The sequence below is a fragment of the Lepus europaeus genome, chromosome 19 (genome assembly GCF_033115175.1).
Source record: "Lepus europaeus isolate LE1 chromosome 19, mLepTim1.pri, whole genome shotgun sequence".
Taxonomy (NCBI): Eukaryota; Metazoa; Chordata; class Mammalia; order Lagomorpha; family Leporidae; genus Lepus; species Lepus europaeus.
The window spans coordinates 59391971-59411871 of NC_084845.1; the positions used below are offsets into that span (position 1 = coordinate 59391971).

The window sequence follows — 19901 nt, forward strand, 5'->3', positions numbered from 1 at the left end:
AGAGACAGAGGTCTCCCAACCAGTGGTTCACTCCTCAAATTCCTGCAATAGCTGGAGCTGGGCCGGCTGAAGCCAGGATCTGGGAATTCAGTACAGCTTTCCCACATGAGTGACAGGAACTCATGTACTTGGGCCATCACCTGCTGCCTCCCAGGATGTGCACTGGCAGGAAGCTGGAGTTGGGAGCAGCACCAGGACTTGCATCCTGGTGCTCAGATGTTGGATGCTGAGATCTCTCTGCTACGCCAGTCATCCACCCCCGTCTACCATGAGTATCAGTGCAGGACATTGGAGCTGTTAGGAACACGGATCATAACCTTCTTTGTGCTTTTCACAGAGTTGTAAAAATTAGACACCTATAAGAATTAGTACTCAAAAGTAGTGGGAAAGGTGGTAGTGGTGTTGGTATTCCTGCAGCTCATTCTTGTGTCCCCACCCAACTCCCCATAAAAGGCTGCAGAGAATATGCTTGTGCAGCACACTGGGTGCTAAGGAGGGAGAGGTGGCACTGGGGCCCAGCGACCTCCCCCTGCACTTGGAAAACCAGGGCTCCACACTCAAGTGCCCCTTCTGTCTATTGTTTCATGATGGGTAGCCACAGTGCTAGCTTGAGAACCATGGCAGAACTTTGCCTTTAAACTGTTTGCATTGAATCCTTAAATGTTTGGAGAAAATCATGTTGGCTTCTTTGAGAATCAAGTTGGCCTGAGCAAAAAGTAACCATGGAACTTGATAACAAGCAAGTGGGGATAGCTGTTGTGTTCCTTTCAAGAGAAGTGGGAGGAGAAATTGGCAAGTGCAATCCTGAAGATGAGTAAAGCCTCAAGGTTCTGAACCATCAAGGACCTTTGTAACTCAGAAAACTGTCATAGTCAATTTTACCAGGCGGGAGGTATTTTATAAAAGGAACAAATAGGACTCATCCAGGGTTCTGGCACAGGATAGGAAAGGATGTTGAGGCTGGGTGTCTGGACTTTGGGTTCAAGGAATCAGGCAGATGGTAGTACAGAGAGATGGAGGGGCTGCTGTGGGCTTGCTGGGGGGAGGAGGAAGGATCTGTGGCTGCAGCAGATCATGATAAAGCTCAATGCACATCAGGCACCCCCTCCACAGAGTAGGAATTATAGAAAGTAGACACTCGGCCCCTCCAGCATGAGGCGTGTTGAGTAGGAAGGTGCTGGATGGCACCAAGTCGACAAAAGAAATCATTCTCAGGACCCAGGATAACAGGGATGCACTTAAATATTTTTCTACACAGATTCATAAACGCCTGTTATTCAATTTAGCTCCATATTAACCCAGTAGAGCCCCATGGCCCTTAGACCAATCTGTTCATTGAGGGACTTCTGAAAGGAAGAGAAAATCGCAGAGATGAGAATGAAAAGCTGCCTTTCCTGGTCCAAGGAGAACATGCTAGAAGTGGGTGGCCCTCTGGCTTTGTCGCCCTCCATCTTTGTCCTCTTCACTTTGTGGATGAGGAGCAGGGAGCCTCAGAGTAGCGTGCCTTCTCGTGTTAGCATTCTGCGATTCTAAGAAGAACATCAAGAATGGAACTTCTATTTAAAGGAGAGGCAAAATTAGAGGACTCCACAGAGGAGGCTGAGAAAAAGACGTGATACGAAAATCAGAAGACAAGAGCCACATAAACCAAGCAGGAATGTTTTTAAGAGAGGCGTAGCAGAGGTAGCCACTCCGTTTCCAGTAACACGGTAGACTGAAATACCAACTACAATCTTTTTTTACTTTTTAAGGCCTGGAGGCATGGATGAGCTGCCAGGATTTCTCACAGAATTCCTAGGAAGATGAGCGTCTGTATCGGGATGCTACAGCTGCCCTAACAGAGCGCCGCAGCTTGGATGGCTTGTTTTCTCACAGCTCTGGAAGCTGTAAGCCCGATAGGAGGATCTCAGCAGGCGTGGTCCATTCCAGGCCTCTCTCCCTGGCTTCTTGATGATGTCTTTTCCCTGTGTTTTCACATCGTCTTCCTGCCGTCCATGTCTGTGACCAAGCTTCCTCTTCTTACAAGGACACTGGTCACGTTGGATTAGGGCCCACGCTAACGGCTTCATTTTAATTAATTCTATAAAGACAACACAGCCACATTCTGAGTCACTGGGGTAGACTTCATTATATGAATCACAGGGAGTGAAGGACTCTGGCAATGTTTACAGTTCTTTAACCATCAGAAACTACACAAGGAAGCATTTGATGGAGAAAAAAGCCCTAGTGGCCAAAGCCCATGAGTCAGGAAGAGTGGTGGCTGCATGGCTGGAAGGTTCTGTGGGACCAGGACAGACAGAGCATTGTTGGCCTTGCTAAGAAACTTGATTGTGTTCCAAAATGGGGTGACAGCCACAGGAAGGTATTTGTAAGACAGTGACATGAACCAATCAGAAGAATTGCCAAGGCTCAGGCCCACAGGAACTAAGAGAGGCCATTCTCCAGAGACTCTCACCATTGGAACTTGCACTGGGAATACTTGAGACAGAAGGAAGATGTTCTCAGACATGATGCCCGAGAGGAGAAGGTGACTTCTAAGCTAAGAAAATGGCACACTGAGGAGTAAACTTAAATTCCCACTGACTGTATAAAATAACAGCGATGCAGAATCCATGGGATAATGTAACATCAGCGTAGGACTAAAATATTAGACAATACAGAAGGGGAGAAATGAAAGCTTTTAAGGTCTTTGGGATGCTCAAGAAGAGGAAAAGGGTAAATGTTAGGTAGGTAAATTGATCATGGTAGTTAAGGAAAAGAAATAAAAGTATAGGAGAGGAAAAAGTAAAATGAGAGGGGGAAAATCCAAAAGAAATTTTTAAAAGTTGGGAGTGGGTAGCATGCGAAAGATAATATCACAAGAGTTAAATAAAAAGTATAAAATAAAGTGACAGAAATTCACATATATTGGTAACTAAAATCAACAAATAAAACTAGTTCAGAAGATTGTGCTTCTGGATTTTACTTGCAACTATATGTCATGCTTAAAGGACACATCTGAAAAATAAGGACATAGAAATGTAAAAGTTTAAGAATGGGAAAAAATAGCAAACAAATACGAAGGAAGTCTGAGAAAGCTGAGAAATATCCAGCAAAACAAGATGATAGCTTGGTTTCTATCCAACAGCTTATTTAAGGTCCTAGCCAGTGCAGGGAGATACAAAAATAAATAAAAGAGATTAGATATGGAAAGGAAGAAATAAAACTCCTATTTTGTGGCTATCTACGTAGAAAATACAAAATAATCTACAAATTATTAAAATTAGTAGAACAGTTCAGTGAGGATGCAGGGTTGAAATAAAGCTATAAAAATCAGTTGTATTTCTGTATAACAGCAACAAATAGAAGATAAAATTTTTAAGTAGTTAGTAACAAAAAAACAAATATTTATGTATAAAATAATTTTATTAAAAGTCACTAAGGAAGACCTAAATAAATGATGAGCAGTACTTTTTTCATCAATTCAGGATAGATGTCATATCTCCCCAAAATGATCTATAGCTCCAACTCCAGTGGAGATCTTGATAGGCTGATCCTCAAATTTAGGCAGAAAAGTAAGGGGATAAAACTACCCAGCCCTCCCCCAGGCTGGAAAGTCTTTCCCCACCAGATATCAACTCCCACTATAAAAGCAGAATGGTGTAAAAAGTGTGGTATGGGCAAATAGGGTTATAGAACAGAATACAGAGCAGAAACAGACTCATGTCTGGGAACACAACAAAACTGAAGTTGCCAACCAAAAGAGAAGAGATGGCCTACCCAGCAAGATGACCCAGGGACAACCCTTTATCTAAATAGAAAAAAGCAAAATATGGGTTCCTTTTTTTTAACACTGAAGACATTTTATTGAAAACAAAATACAGAAACACCAAATTCTCAAAGTAAAACTGACAGCATCTTCCAGAACTTTTCTAGTACTGCACCATTCTTGTCACTATCAAAAAATAAAACCAAGTTCTAGATCCAAAGTAACAAATGAACCTGCTGCTAAACATTCTTTTCATGGTCCTAGCTCCTACTCTAGTTATTTTTCTAAATTATACATTTGTACCTTTTCAAGAAAAAGTAGGTTTTAAAAAGCTGATTAATATGTGAGAATTGGACTTACTTTCTTCATATTAAAACCCACTCCACACACACCCTACTCAAACTCAGAGAAAATATACATTGGTTCTTTAAAGCTCACCTGCTTTAGGTAATTTTTTTCTCTTCACACATTAGCATAGTTAAGCCAATGTTTGATCCATGCTGCAAAAGCTGTACAAAATGAAAAGACCTGTTAATTCCCCAGGGAAACCTTAAGGCAGAAGCAAAAGCCTTTTGCTAGAAAAGAAAAAAAATAAAATGCAGAGGCCTTAGGACTGTGGAGACGGCTCAGATGAGTAAGCACCACAAGGATGAAGACAGGTTTTGTACAAACATTTGCAAGGTTAAGTTTAGAAAGGAGCATCAAAGATCCATTTTCCTGCAGAAATAATTATTTTAGATAGCTTGACTCCTAAACCAGTTCTGTCCAGAGTCTAATGAACAGAATCTTCACTGTCTCCTGTATTTGCTCATTTGCATCGCGCCTTGTTAGGAGGCTCCTCTCCCGTCATCCTCACCACTGACATTTCTGACCAGAGGTCAGCCCAGCAACAAAATATGGGTTCCTAAACTCATACTAGACAGCAAATGAATTCCATATGGGTTAAAGATAGCAATGTGAGCATCAATGTGAACGTCAAACTTTCTTAAAGAAAACATAAGGTAACACTTTGTCTCTAAATAAGAAAGAACCTCTTAAGATAGAAACAGCACAAAACAGTAATGAAACTATTACAATTTTGATATCAAATTTTTATTCATCAAGACTGAAAGGATCAGCCACAATCTGAGAGTTTGTAGAATACATATCACCTTCAGATGATGGGCGGACATAACAAAGAATGCCTTCGAAGGAAGACAGAACTGAATTTAAAAATGGCAGAGAATGATGAGCAGTCATTTCACAGAAGAGGAAATATGAATGGACAATAACGAACAGGAAGATGTTCCAGCTCATTAGAAATCTTGAAAATGGAAATTAAAACAACAAGTAGACATCACTACATCCCCACCAGACTGGGTAGCATTAGGTATGACCATACCGAGTGCTGCTGGGGATATGGAGAAAGTAGCTCAGGCATTGCTGATGAGAGTGGAAACTGATACCACTCTTTGGAAAGCAGTTTGTCATTTGCTGCTAAAGTTGAAGGGCGCTCCCAGGGCTGTGCCAGTCTCCTGGCCTGTCTGGCTCTGTGGCACCTTCTTTAGTTCTGCACCTTCCACTGCTGTGTCCCCAGCAGAGTCCCCAGGTTGGCCCTTCCTCTCAGCTCTCCCAGGCCTCATCTTGCCCAGCAAACCTCCCTGTGGGGAGTCTCAGCCACACTTGCTGGAGGACTTTCTTCCCTCTGGTCCTCACTGGCTAAGCCCTCCCCAGGGGTTAACTTTCCATCAGGCTGGATTTCCATCATCTCATTTCCTTACCACTGACTCAAGAAGAAGAGGAGGGGCCGGCACTGTGGCTTAGTGGGTAAAGCCACTGCCTGCAGTGCCGGTATCCCATATGGGTGCCAGTTCAAGTTCCGGCTGCTCCACTTCTGATCCAGCTCTCTGCTATGGCCTGGGAAAGCAGTGGAAGATGGCCCAAGTCCTTGAGCCCCCACATGCACATGGGAAGACACAGAAGAAGCTCCTGGCTTTCAATTGGCTCAACTCTCATTGCGGCCATTTGTGGAGTGCAACCAATGGATAGAAAACCTCTCTCTCCCTCCCTCTCTCTCTCTCTCTCTCTCTCTCTCTCTCTCTCTGCCTCTCTGTAACTCTGTCTAAAAAAAAAAAAAAAAAAAGAGCCCTTCCATTTTTATAAATTCATAAACAGGAAATAACATCCATTGCTTTTCTTTTTATTTTATTTATTTTTTTTTTTGACAGGCAGAGTGGACAGTGAGGGAGAGAGACAGAGAGAAAGGTCTTCCTTTTTGCTGTTGGTTCACCCTCCAATGGCCGCCGCGGTAGCGCGCTGCGGCCGGCGCACCGCGCTGTTCCGATGGCAGGAGCCAGGTGCTTCTCCTGGTCTCCCATGGGGTGCAGAGCCCAAGCACTTGGGCCATCCTCCACTGCACTCCCTGGCCACAGCAGAGAGCTGGCCTGGAAGAGGGGCAACCGGGTCGGAATCCGGTGCCCCGACCGGAACTAGAACCCGGTGTGCCGGCGCCGCCAGGTGGAGGATTAGCCTATTGAGCCGCGGCGCCGGCCCAGCATCCATTGGTTTTCAAGGACAAGCGGTCTGTCTGCGCTTCCTTCTGTCAGTGATCTCTCCCTCTTGATACTGGCAAGTTCTCTGTTCCTTTGCTCTCCTTACTAAGGCTCCAAATCCTCCTAATCCCCTTGTGTTATCCACCAGCTCTGTACTAGGCCACCTAAGAACAGAATGCATGTATTGCCCTACTAACGCCCCAGCCCACAACCCAGTGTAAGCTGGCTTTGGACCCTCTCTTAGCTGGAACTCCCTCTCTGAGGTCAGCAATGTCACTGCCCAGTAGAGGCCCCGTCCTGCTCCATGTGTTCCTCGACGTCCACTCTCGTTTTACTGCAAAATTACATCATATATGCAAAAGTGTGTGGAGTTTACATACACGGTTTAAAAAGTAATAAATATCCATCTCCTCACCCTCATTACAAATATGGCATCAGTAGTACAATAAAGTCGCCTGTGAAAGAACAGTAGACCACCTTACACTCCTTCCTTGAGGTCCGCAGAGCACTCCCAGGGTCGTCCTCATCCACCTCCTGTAGCGCAGGCACCTAGAACCTCCTCTCTTCCTGGGGTGGGGCAGCTGACTTATCAGATCTGCCTCTGGGGCTAATAAGAGGGCTGTATCAGAAACAAGTTCCCTGCCTTTGTATTGATCCTGTAAGCCAGGCAGGAGGACACCTACCGGGAGGGAGCCAGGGTTAGGCCTTTGCCTGCTTTGTGCTTCACTTAAATGTTATCCCACTTCTATCTGCAATTCACATTAGTCCAATTTCCTGAGTTACCAGATTTGTGATCCCACAGATAAATGAGTTAGGCTGATTTTCATTTCAGTTTTGAGTGTTAACAAACCTTTGGTCCTGCTTTCATGCTATTAGGGAAGAATTCTAGCCACCTCACTCATATTAAAGATCCATTCTTTTTAAGGCATTTTCCTGCTAATGGAGAGCATGAGCCTTTTAGAGACTCGGCGTGAGCTCAGCTGGCTTTGAAAGAAATCAGTAGAGACGGTATGGGTGCATCTCTGAACCTGCGTCAGTGTTACATCTGCTTGGCTCATTTAGGGATCTCATTCTCAAAAAAGAGCTTATTTAACGTATCTACATGTTCGTATCAATTAAAATCCCCCAAAGCTCGCTACATCTACAGAAGGCCAGACAAGAAAAGAAATCAGCTTGAAAATCCATACAGTTTTGAAAGTATTTCTCAAGAGCTTTGAACCTGATGATGGGGGGATTTCACAGCCTGCCTGTTAGGCAGCCTTTCTGGGAGTGTGTAGCAGTGGGGACACCTTCTGGAGCTTTGGTAGAAGTGGCCATTTCACACAGAAACCCCTCTGGCGGGCCTCCTGGTAGATTCCCGTCACATTCTTCCACCAAGCTCACCTCACCACAGGCTCCCGCTGGGAGGTCACCTCTAGGACAAGGTCGGTGCCCCTGCTGTCTTCCCTCACCTAGATGAGAACCAGCATGGGTCCCTCTTCTCCCCAAGAAAGGTCCCAGGCGATGCATTGTATGTTCTTAGTGGGGGTTGCCATTACTTTTCACAGCAGAAGGAGTGACCGGCCGTGGGCGTGGCTCGCCTGAAGTAATCCAAGAGAGCCGTCACCTGTTGATCAGGCAACTTCTCCAGGACAGGTGTTGGGAGCGGGAGGCCTGGTGTCCGCTCAACTCAGTTCAGCCTCAGTTTTATCATCTGAAGACTGAGAATAATAGAGCACCAACCTTACCCAGCTGTTGTGGAATTAATTTAGGCTGTGCTTATTAAGTGCTCACTAGCAGCTGGTGGAGAGTAAGTGATGAGTCAGGTTGGCTGCAGTCACTTAATTAGAGCTCCTCCCTGGCACAATTGCGTTTACGACATTTGCTTCGTGGCCTTCTGGCCACTGCCTTCCTCATCGTTGGTTCTCAGCCTCAAGCACACATCAGAATCACATCATTTTTTTCTTGTTCTTTATTTGACAGGCAGAGTTAGACAGTGAGAGACAGACAGACAGAAAGGTCTTCCTTCTGTTGGTTCACCCCCCAAATGGCTGCTATGGCCGGCGCGCTGCAATGCGAAGCCAGGAGCCAGGTGCTTCTCCTGGTCTCCCATGCTGGTGCAGGGCCCAAGCACTCCACGGCCCTCCCGGGCCACAGCAGAGAGCTGGACTGGAAGAGGAGCAACCAGGACAGAATCCGGCGCCCCAACCAGGACTAGAACCCGGGCTGCCAGCGCCTCAGGTGGAGGATTAGCCAAGTGAGCCACGGCGTCGGTCCACATCAGGAGCATTTTAAATCAGTAGCTGTGGCTGGCCCTCTGTCATCCCTAAGCCTCCCTGGGCAATCCTGATGGACAGCTGAAAGAGCCACTGTTTCAGAACTTTCAATTGCAACTCCTTGGAGAACCTTTTAAAATATGGTTTTCAGGGGTCAATACTGTGGCACAGTGAGTGAGTTCACCACTTACGATGCTGTCATCCCACATCCGAGTACCAGTTCCTGTCCCTGCTGTTCTGCTGCCCGTCCAGATCCCTGCTGATGCTCCTGGGAAGGCAGTGGATGATGGTGCAGATACTTTGGCCCCTGCCACCCATGAAGGAGATGGAGGTCCTGGCTCCTGGCTTCAGCCTGACACAGCCCTGGCTTTAGCGACCATTTGAGGAGTGAACCAGCAGATCGAAGACTCTCTCCCCCGCCATGTGTCTCACTCAGTCTTAAATAAATAAACAAGGTTTCCTACTCTAAGGTCTGAGTAACTTGAGTTTCAGCTATGCGATTAGCTCTTATGAACTTCCGCCTTAGCACGGGTGACCAGTTGGAAGTACTCTTGGACATAATAATGTCGCAGAGCTAAAGAGGTTGCTTTCCATAGTGGGCGTGTGTCTGTAGCTGGCTTCCCTTCTCGTGTGGCAGAGTGAGAATGTGCTGGCAGAGGAGGCACTGGGCCAGCCCCATCTGTTTCTGTCTGTCATTTGCTTACCAATGTGGGAAGATCAGCAAGTGTAAGACCACAAATACTGGCAGTAAACAGGAAGCGTGGCAGAGACTCTTGTTTGTGCCCAGGGAGCTTAGGGATTTCAATACAGCTTCAAACAATATAATCTACTCCGTTTAGAAATGAGAATTGGGTGGCCTGAGATGGTGGTTCTTGAGGTGATTCATTGAGGGAAGGCCTCAGGAGAAACTATGAGAGTAAAGACAGCAAGAAGGAGCTGGGCATGGGACTAAAGGGAGAGAGGTGGGATTTCAGAGTCGAATCTCTGCCTGGTCCTGTGGGGAGCGCTGGAGTGTGGACTGCGTCAGAGTCTGTCCCACTCAGACACAAGGAGACTGAGCTCTTGTAGCCATCACTGTCTTCACTTGGTCCTTTGCCTATAGGTTGCACCTTAGAGGAGGAAGGCAGAACCTCACAGCAGCTCAGGGTGGGTGAGGCAGGTCCCATCAGGCCAGGACAATGCCTGTGTTCAGCCACCAACCACAGCACCGGGGGTTGGGGAGAGGAGTGTATCATCATAGCAGAGTGGATCTAGCCAATGTCCCAATAGCATCTGCTACCGCCACTGTACTGAAAGCACACTAAGCAGCATATGCCAGACCTCTTTATCCAGTCTGTTTAGTAGACACTCCCAGAATCCAAGTCAGTGCATCAGTGAGGTCATTGTGTCTGCTGCACTGCCATGCGTGGACTTCAGGGAACATTGACGCACATCTGCAGATGCCATGTCAACCACAGCACATAACACCAGCCTGCACACACGCCTGTTCTGGGGGGTTTTGTTCTGGGAAAACACTGTTCCCAATGAAGGGAGAACAAGAAATAAGTGTGGTGGATTTTTTTTTTAAGTTTGCAGCACAATATACTGTATTGATCCTTACCCAAGAGTTCAAAATAAAACATGAAGAGGGGAGCTGCGTATCTCATGCCAGTGCTGCTGCCAAGCTGCTGATCCGCGCACGCCTGACAGCCCCACAACTCCAGGGGGAGTGTTTTCTTCCCTGGCTCCTCCAGTGACTTTGATGTAGGTAGCTCTGGAATTTGAGCAATATTGATTTTCCTTGTTTGCTACACATTCTCTCTCTCTCTTTTTTTTTAATAACTGAATCTACTTCTGTTTGGGTCTGCCCAACAGGAACACAATCGTGTGTCCCTGTGGGTAAAATGGAATCTTATCCAGAAAACTCTACCACTATTCTAGTTCAATTTTTTGGAGCAGTTTTTCTGATTTGAAAGCTAAGTGAGAAGCCTTGTGATGGTGAAGGTTTCACTATCCCCCGCAGCTCAGACTGTTAGCAGAAAGGGCTGTGTCAGCCCTCTGTTTCCAGAGACCTCTCACTTCCCCGGTGTCCAGGTATCATTGGCAGGAGGTGTTATTTCTCCTTGGATGTGCACACTCCACAGCTTCGTATTTTTCCTTTACAGATATTCCCACATGCTTTTTTTTTTTTTCCTTCACTCAGCACAACATCCCAGGGCGTGCAAATTTTGGATGAGAACATGCTTTTATGTGGGGCGGTGATCCTGTCAGTCTCCCCAGGCCTCTCTCCTGGCCTGGGGTGATTTAATAAGCGCTGAGAACTGTCCTTTGTTGATGTTCACTGTCCCTAGCCGGTAAGGCTGCAGTGATAACCCCACATTAATTATCAGCTCCATCCTGAGCTGTCTTGTTGCCATTCCTAGCCACGGCAGCTCCTCAGTCTGGCCCTTCATTAGAATCACCTGAGCCCTCCCTACCTGCCAACCTGCCAAATCAGAATCTACCCAAGGTGGTGTCCAGGTTTCTTTATTTTAAAGAGATTCCCAGTAGATTTTCCAGCACCTAGTACAACATGGATCCCTTGCCCAAAATTATGTGGTTTCAGGCTAAGGAAGGTAAAGTCAACTGGAGATAGCTTGTCTGGAACCAACCAAATGAAAGCTCATGAAAAACAACGAGGTGTTTTTCTTGCTGCCCCAAGGCCACAGAGGTTGGAGTGCAGAACAACCAAGTTACCCTGCATGTTATCACAGTTCTGCAGGGAAATAAACCCAGACACAGATGGTGCAAGCCCAGTGTTTTCCCAACAGGAAAGTAGATCAATCATCCTTTTTTTAATTTATCTATCTGAGAGGTAGAATTATATATAGAGAGAGGTCTTCTATCTACTGGTTCACTCCCCAAATGGCCATGATGGTCAGAGCTGGATTGATCTGGAGCCAGGAGCTTCTTCCAGGTCTCCCATGCAGGTACAGGGACCCAAGGACTTGGGCCATTTTTCACCACCTTCCCAGGTCACCAGCAGAGAGCTGGATCAGAAGAGGAGCAGCCGTGTCACAAATTGGTGCCCATATGGGATGCTGGCACCACAGGCGGTGGCCCAACATGCTGTTCCACAGCACCGGCCCCCCAATCATCCTTCTTAAAAAGAGAAAGCAGGGTTTAGTTCAGAGGCTTTACCAGGCAAGAAGATAACAGTGATTTTTTTCTATTGATTTTTATTTTCAGTAGTAAGTAGTACTGGGTTTTCTCTTATAGTGTCAATATAAAATTTTCCTTTCGAATAAGTCTGTTAATGAATACTACAATGTACTATTACAATGTAATCATTTGAATGGCTGAAATTAAACATAGAGAATGCCCAGAGTGAGTCAGAATGTAGACCGGTCAGTATTCTAGTAGACTGCAAGCTGTGGTATGAAATGGCACATCCACATCCGCTTTGGGAAGCAGTTCAGCACTTTCCTGTAATACTGAACATACTTATGCGATACAAGCTAGCAATCCCATTCCAAGGAATCTACTCAAAAGGAACAAAAACATAGTTCACACACAGACCTGTACACAAACATTCACAGCAACTTTTCAAAAGCTGTAAACAACCCAGGTGTCCATCAGCAAGATGAATACATAGCGACACCATGGACTGCTATTCAGTTTAAAAAAAATTAAAAAAGATTTCTGCTCCATGACACATGATGAGTCTCCAGAACTTCATGGTGAGTGCAAGAAGTCAGACATGAAAGAGTACATATTTCCAATTCCATTTCTATGAAGCTGCAGGCAAATTTAATCTACAGAGACAAAAAACAGAGAAGTATCGGTACAGGGGACTGCTTAGCTTGATGAAAACCATCTGTCTGTTAATGTGGGGTAGTCACATGGGCAGACAGACAAGAGTACTTCAAAAATCCAGGGGTGAATGCAGCCAGCAGGTGGCTGCGTGGTGAAGACACCAGGTAAGACGCTCATTTCCCACATTTGGAGAACGTGGGCTCCATACTGACTGCAGCCTCCTGCTAATGCAGAGCCCAGGAGCCAGGGGTGATGACTCCAGGGATGGTGCTTCTGCCAGGAGACCTGCATGGAGTGCCTGGCTTCCAGCTTCAGCTCCAGCCAGGGGCCATTGTGAACAGCTGGGCAGTGAACTACTGAACGAGAGCCGTCTCTGTCTCTCCTCCTCTCTCTGCCTCTCAGAGAATTTTTTAAAGTTCATGGAAATGCATATTATAAAAGCTATACATGTATTCCAGTTATTTTACCAAAACAAACATCTTTTAATCCTATTTCTCCATGAGCCTTTTTTTTTTAAAAAAAAAAAAAGATTCATTTATTTACTTGAAAGGCAGAGTTATGGGTGGGGGTGGGGGACAGAGATATCTTCCATCTGCTGGTTCACTCCCCAAGTGGCTGCAATAGCCAGGGCTAGGTCATGCCAAAACCAGGACATAGGAGCATCTTCCAGGTCTCCCACGTGGATGGCAGGGGCCATCTTTTGCTGCTTTCCCAGGGAGCTGGGTTAGAAGTGGAGCAGCCAGGTCACAAACTAGTGCCCATATGGGATGCCAACATTGCAGGCAGCAGCTTAATCTGTTATGCCACAATGCCAGCCCCATCCATGATATATATGTATATGTAAAAATTTATCAAACCACATGGTTTTAATGAGTGCTTTGTCTATGTAAGTTATTCCTCAATAAAATGGCTTTAGTAAGTGATGCTCAGTTTGACAGTGGAATTCAGGAAAGAGCGCTGAATAACAGAGTGGAGAGGGACCATGTCCTAAAAGCAGTGCAGGTGAAACACTGTGAAATCGTGGAAGGGTTTCTCCCCATGGGAAGATAGGGCAATGGTGGGAGCTTCCGACACTCAGTGGCTTTCCTGCCAAGCCTCTGCAAACACAAGGGGCCAGCGTGAATATAGATAAGCAATGGGGTTGAAACTGTTAGCAAGGGCTCGATTCGAGTAGGGGAGGGCTGGAGAGGAGTCCATAAAAAGCGTCTTACTCCGAGGGACACAGGAAGACTGAGGGTACCCCACCCCCAAGGCCTGGCAAGTCAGTAAACCTGGACCAGGGCTCCAGCAGTAGCTGGTCCAATCGCCTGTTTCCCCCATGGTCTACTGCTCAGAGAATTTGAGTGACAGCAGAGCTCATCACGATGGGCCCAGGACCAGGGCGTGGCAAGCAGGGCACTGAGGACACAACATTTTGGGAGGCAAGGTCAGGGAAGAAGGCCAAGCTTGCATTTCCAGGTCTCTGAGAGCGAGGGAGTGCCTCACATGCCTCACCCTCGGCCCAGCCCTGCTTTCTGGTTGTCTGGGAGCAGCATCTGCAGGAGCTCCTCCAGGCCTGGTTCCATAGTCAGCTCCAGGGCGTGGTGAGACAAGGCTTCCAGGGCAAGTGAGACCTTAGAAGGCTGTGCCTTAGGAGCTGAAAGCCCACCAGGAACTGATTTGCAAAAGCTGAGTGTGCCTGTGTACCTCCCTTGCCCGCCCCTGACCCCTGCCCACCGTGTGCCTTCACAGGTTTGTGACGTGGCCAAGGAAACCCTACAGTACCCTCCTGTCCCAGATCGAGTCCATCCCAGCAACATCTGCATCTGGCAGCTTAGCAGCAGTCCCAGCAACAACGGAGTCCACGGAGATGGATTTAAGTGATTCCATTAAGTAAGTGCAGAGCCAGCATGGATGTTCTTTAACACACCATCTTACGTGCTCAGTCCTCGTCCCTTGTTTGTTCATTCAGCCATTCACCAGTCACCAGTGAAAGGAGTGCTTTCGTGTGTTAGGCCTGGACGAGGCATCTGGAATAGGGAGCTGAAAGTCATCTCCACGCTCGAGGGTGTGCGGGGTCCTCATCCTGGGGGACTGAGTCCTTCCCGTCACATCGTCCTCTCCTTATATCCGGGGTCTGAAGCCAGGATTGGGTCCAGGGTAACAAGCAGAAGGAATATGACAATTCATCAGACGTTACTTCCACAGAGTAAAATGCTCCCATAAGTGACAAGGCTTTTTATCTTGAGCACTTACCAAACATCCAGAAATGGTCTGAAAAGCTGCCAGCGCTTCCTAGGACTTTCTGCAAGTTGGACATGGGTTTAATGGCTCAGGGATGAAAAGAAATTGGCCAAATCAGTGGCCTAGACGGCACATTGGAGGGCAAGGGGCAACAGAGCACTTGCCCTTGGGGTGTGGCAGAGGAGAAGGGGAAGACAGGGTTGCTATCAGCTGAAACTGTGGGGTGATGGCTGCCCTGTGAGTGATTCTCCACCTCTTCGTTCAACTCCCCAGGACCATTCTGGGCGACGAGGATGCTGGGCCTGAAGAAAGAGAATCCAGAAAGAACAATGCACCTGCCATGATCTCAGAGGTATGGGTGCCTTTCCCTGGTACAGGGTGGGCAAGTTGAGGGTCCTTCTCTTACAACACAGGCAGAGTCAGGGCAGAGTGGCAAGTGCAGTGCTGGGGTTGAGCTGGCCTAAGGGCACAAAACTGCATCCAGATCAGTTCCAAGCCAGACACTGCCGCAGCAGCCCCTTCACGAGAGACCAGGACACCTCACTGCACAGTCTCAGTAACATCAAGAAGGAGAGAGATTGTCCTCAATAACTCTGCAGTAAAAACAAAGAGACCACGAAAGGTTAAAAATTCATACCTTTAAATCTATAGATTCGCACACAAAGATGTTTATTGCTATAGAAATAGTTTTTAAAATGGAAAAAAGTAATGAAAAGTAAATCACTGTATCCCGTGATGATACACAGTCTTTTAAAATAGTGTCTTATGTCACTAGCAGCAGAAAGAGGGGGTGAGCAGGCATCTTACAGACTTCGTAGGCGGAAGTAGGAATCACCATGACCTCTAAGACACACAAGGTGGCAGGTGCATCAAATGTAAAATTCGTAGTTCTCCTAGAAAATTATTCTCCAGGTACACCTCTCCTTCTATGTAAAGACATGTGACTATACTGGTACACTGCAGCTTTCCTTGTCAAAGCAAGAAAAAGTGGAAGCAACTTAATTGCACCAATGGGAGACCAATGGATAAACTACACTGCATTTGCATAAGACATTAAATACTAGGAAGTCCTCCTTTGAAAAACCTGAGAAGGTTCTCCATACACTAATTTGGCACAGTTTCTAATATATTTAGTAAAAAATACTACTTGCAAAATGGTGCATACTGTGCTAACATTTATGTCAAGGAAAAAGGTACATAAAAAATCTAAAACTTATTTAACACTTATTACACGATTTGAACTGTTCCAAGCATTCTTTCTGCATTAATTCTTTTACTTTCCCAGCCGCTCTGTGAGGTGGATACTATGATTTTTTCTCCATTTTCACAATGAGGGACCACATCCATGAAACAGTGGAGCTGGAAGCTTGGCCCTCACCCACTAGGTTACATCATCTCCAGATACTCATATAGACACATGTACCCTTGCGTAGAATGTATCTGCATGTACGTTTCCTGACGGCAGGGATTTGTTTTTCTGCTTTGTTTACTAGTATCTCTCTAGGATCTAGAACTAGTTCATAGCAAGCCCTCAATAAGTGTTATGAATGAAGAGAAAGCTAAGTGAAATATACAAGAAGCTGGACGGTGATTACCTGGGGAGGGGAAACTGGAGGGCTAGGAATAGGCATGGGAATCTTGTGCTTTTTACCGCATACCCTGTCAAACGTCTCAATTTTTATCACATGTGTACTGACTGCCTCTTGTTAGTCTTTCACCTGATGCTTGTGGAGATTGATCAGTCATTTGGGAAGGCAGCACTAATGTTATAATGTCGGCTGGAAAATCAGAATGCACAGTATATAGACATACACCCACATCTACCATGTTACCTAATAATCGATTTTGCTTTTTTGTGGAGCTTTCCACATTTTTTTTTTTTTCAGATTTTTTCTTAGATTGTAGACATGTGAGTAAATAAAACACATGCCTTTTAAATGTTAATTCTCATTCTATTTTCAAAGACATTTGTCATAGAAAATTGAAGAATACAGGAAAATTAAGCAAAAACCTTCAACATCTTACCACTTATAGAAAAATGCTACTTCAATTTTTAGCAAGCAACCTCCCTGATATCTCTATTTACATATGCAAATCTCTGAATGGACTTCGGCTCACAGCTTTGGGAACATGAGGCATATGTATCTGATGTGAATGGGACTGCTTTTTCACTCAATAATATCTTGTGCACATCAGTCCTGGTCCATAAATAAGTAACCTTGCATCATCCTAAAGTGCCCCCTTATTGATGGGCATTTAGTTTGCTTTCAGAGCTCTTCCATTATAAATTAAACTGAAGTAAATATCCTTGTGCATGCACTTTGGGCACTTCTCCCTAGGGGAAAAAAATGAACTATGTTTGCAACCACCCACAACATACGCTCTTTTTCTGTCAGGGGTAGGGAGGGGCGCACTGATGACCTGTTTCAGATACTTGCTAGATTTTGCTTGCATCTTTCATTCCTAGGGAGCAAAACCTTGCTCTGCTGAAACAGAAAGGACGCAGAGCCAGCTGGAGTGTCAGGAACCCCCATGGACCTTTGAGCAGGATGAGATGCTTTCCATTGGGATAGAAGAAGTAAGTACCACCTCCGCGTCCTAAGCCAGCTGACGCTAACTTTTCTAACTGAGTCCCACATCAGATCTTCAGTCTCACTACAGCACTGTTGCTGCCATCACCATTGGCATGTTTTTGGGGTGCTGGGCTGGTCCCCCCCAGGCCAACAAGTGAAAAGTCAGGGATTTATATCTACAAATGACCAGATTTTAACTTAGCCCTCGCAGGCCCTCGCATGCCAACAGCTGTTCTCATGTAGAATGACTCTCTCCGCAGGTGTTCGACATTCTGCCCCTCTATGGGGTGCTGCAGCCACACAGCAGCCACCAGATATCCTTCACCTTCTATGGTCACTGTGACATCGTTGCCCAGGCCAAAGCTCTGTGCAAAGTGGAAGAAGGGCCCACCTATGAGATAATACTAAAGGGAGAGGCATCCATAATCAACTACTCCTTCGACACCACATATATTAACTATGGATTACAGGTACTGCAGACCTGAGCCCTGGTCCCTGTCCTCTCCTGAGGCCCCGATCACTACAGTGTCACCATCACCCGGTCCTCAATCCCTAACCCAGACCAATCTCCTACTGCCAACTGTTTGCCAGACGTTTCACTCACTCTTCTCACCGTCTCCTGAAATTCATCACATCAGACACTAACGTCTGTGACTCCCCTTTCAGCCCACAAGTCCCTCCCAGCCTCTGATCCTTTGCATAGCACTACCTATTGTCACACCCCTAGGGCTTTCCCACCACACTCTGCCCTTCAGTGCTGTCCCCAGCATCCTTCCAGCATCCAGTTTGCAAGTTCATCTGCCAGGGTCCCTCTCAGAGTCCGTGTTCCCTGCCCTTCACCACTCCATGGGGTCTCATCAAAGTCCTGCCTCAATTACTACAGCGGTTCTTCCCACCCTTTTGATGTGCACCCAGCTCACCTGGAACATCATCCAAGTTGCAGACTCTGATTCAATAGGCCCAGGGTGGGGTTGGAGAATTTGCTTTATGAGCAAGCTCCCAGGTGATGCACGTGCTGCTGGCCCCCAGACCCACTGCAAGCAAAGGGTTGAAGTGCACTCAGAGCCTCCACCACTGACCCATCTAAACACCACTGCCAGGTAAAATTTCCCCCAGACGGCATTCTCATTCCATCAGCCCTTGGCCAGTTAATCCTTTGAAAAAGCAAGGTAGTATTGAGAAAAGAGCAGGGATTTGTATCCTGTTTAATCTCCAGTGAGTGTGGCCTTGGACCCATCAGCCAACCTCTTGAAGCCTCACTGAGATAGCAGAGCCCATCTTGCCAGGAGGTTGAAGTTACTTAAGTAAAGCCTCTAGTCACAGCTGTGCCTGGGTCAGAGCAGGCCTTCAGCTGTCCAGAGTTCCTCCCTCTGTATCCTGAGGGAGCCATCGTCTCCCACCTGAGCAAGGGCATCCTAAGCCCCGTTATTACTGATGCTCCTTACACAGTAAACTTCCTTTCTCACAATTCCCCTTCATAGCCCATTCATCTAATTGTGGCCAAGCTGGCTTACCCTCTGGCCCCAGTGTAGCCCCGTTCCAACTGGCTCCCCATTTCCTCTTATCCCTCTCTCACTCTGCCAACCCCAAACCTGAGCATCCTGTGAGACCCAGCTCAGCTTCCTCCCCGCTTACTTATAGCCTTTGCCACAATACAAGTTACCTCGTGGCTTTTGTCTTGGAATAACTGCCAGTAATTCTGTCTAGGCACCTTCTCTCCACAGTTGTATTTCATTTTAGGTACTCAAACACCATATCTATAAAATTTTAATGAGGATTAGGTCCCCATAATATAGCCACTGCATGAATAATTATTGAATTAATGTGTGCTTATAGATAAATGATTGTGCCTAAAATCAGATTCAGCCAACATCTGTTGAGCCCTTCTCCCTCGTGTTGATCAAATAGACTTCGCTTTCCTTCATCACCTCCAGGGTCCTCTGGGCAACTGGATTTGGTTCAGCTCTGAGTGTATCCTTTAAAACAGCTCATCTTTGCCGTCGCTTGTGCTGAGGGCCCCTGGAGCGGGCTTGATTTGTGGTTAGTGGGCCTGCTAACCTAACTGGGGAATTACGTTAGCAAAAGTCCAGGAAAAAGAACATACCTGGTCTGTGACATCCAGCATTCTGTATAAATGGAAAAATTCATTCTAGGCCGGTACCACGGCTCACTTGGTTAATCCTCCACTTGCGGCGCCGGCATCCCATATGGGTGCCGGTTCTAGTCCCGGTTGCTCCTCTTCCAGTCCAGCTCTCTGCTGTGGCCCGGGAAGGCAGTGGAGGATGGCCGAAGTCCTTGGGCCCTGCACCCGCATGGGAGACCAGGAGAAGCACCTGGCTCCTGGCTTCGGATCAGCGCAGTGCACCGGCCGCAGCGTCCATTTAGGGGGTGAACCAACGGCAAAGGAAGACCTTTGTCTCTGTCTCTCTCTCTCACTGTCCACTCTGCCTGTCAAAAAAAATTAATTTAAAAAAATTCATTCCAGAATGTTCTGAACACCAAGCCTATTGTTTTTCTTACAAGATAAAATTCAAAAGGGAAGTCAAATAGTATAGGAAGCTTACTTTAAGATTGGACTAGAGACAAGTTCCTGTGGTCAAGAAACGGAGGTACAGAGAGGTGAGAGGCTCACCCCCCATGACCCCCACCAGGCCTGAATTAAGCCTGGTGTTAGGATGAGGGCCAGGTCTCCAGAGTTGAAGGGTCATCCTCCTGCCCCAGTGGGCACCTTTCTGTGGTGCCGAAATGTGCACCATCCAGGGTCTGTTTCACAAAAGTGAACCCCTGTCTCCACAAG

At 46.6% G+C, this 19901-nt stretch overlaps 1 protein-coding gene across 1 annotated transcript in view; it reads left to right on the top strand.

The window, feature by feature from the left end:
- The window catches only part of HYDIN (HYDIN axonemal central pair apparatus protein), a 355254-nt gene that overhangs the window by 197440 nt on the left and 137913 nt on the right, over positions 1–19901 (top strand). The window contains exons 24-28 of the mRNA XM_062176574.1: positions 11246–11256; positions 14058–14180; positions 14805–14883; positions 16999–17109; positions 17365–17574. Coding sequence (XP_062032558.1) covers positions 11246–11256; positions 14058–14180; positions 14805–14883; positions 16999–17109; positions 17365–17574 — 534 coding nt within the window. The remainder of the gene's footprint in view (positions 1–11245; positions 11257–14057; positions 14181–14804; positions 14884–16998; positions 17110–17364; positions 17575–19901) is intronic.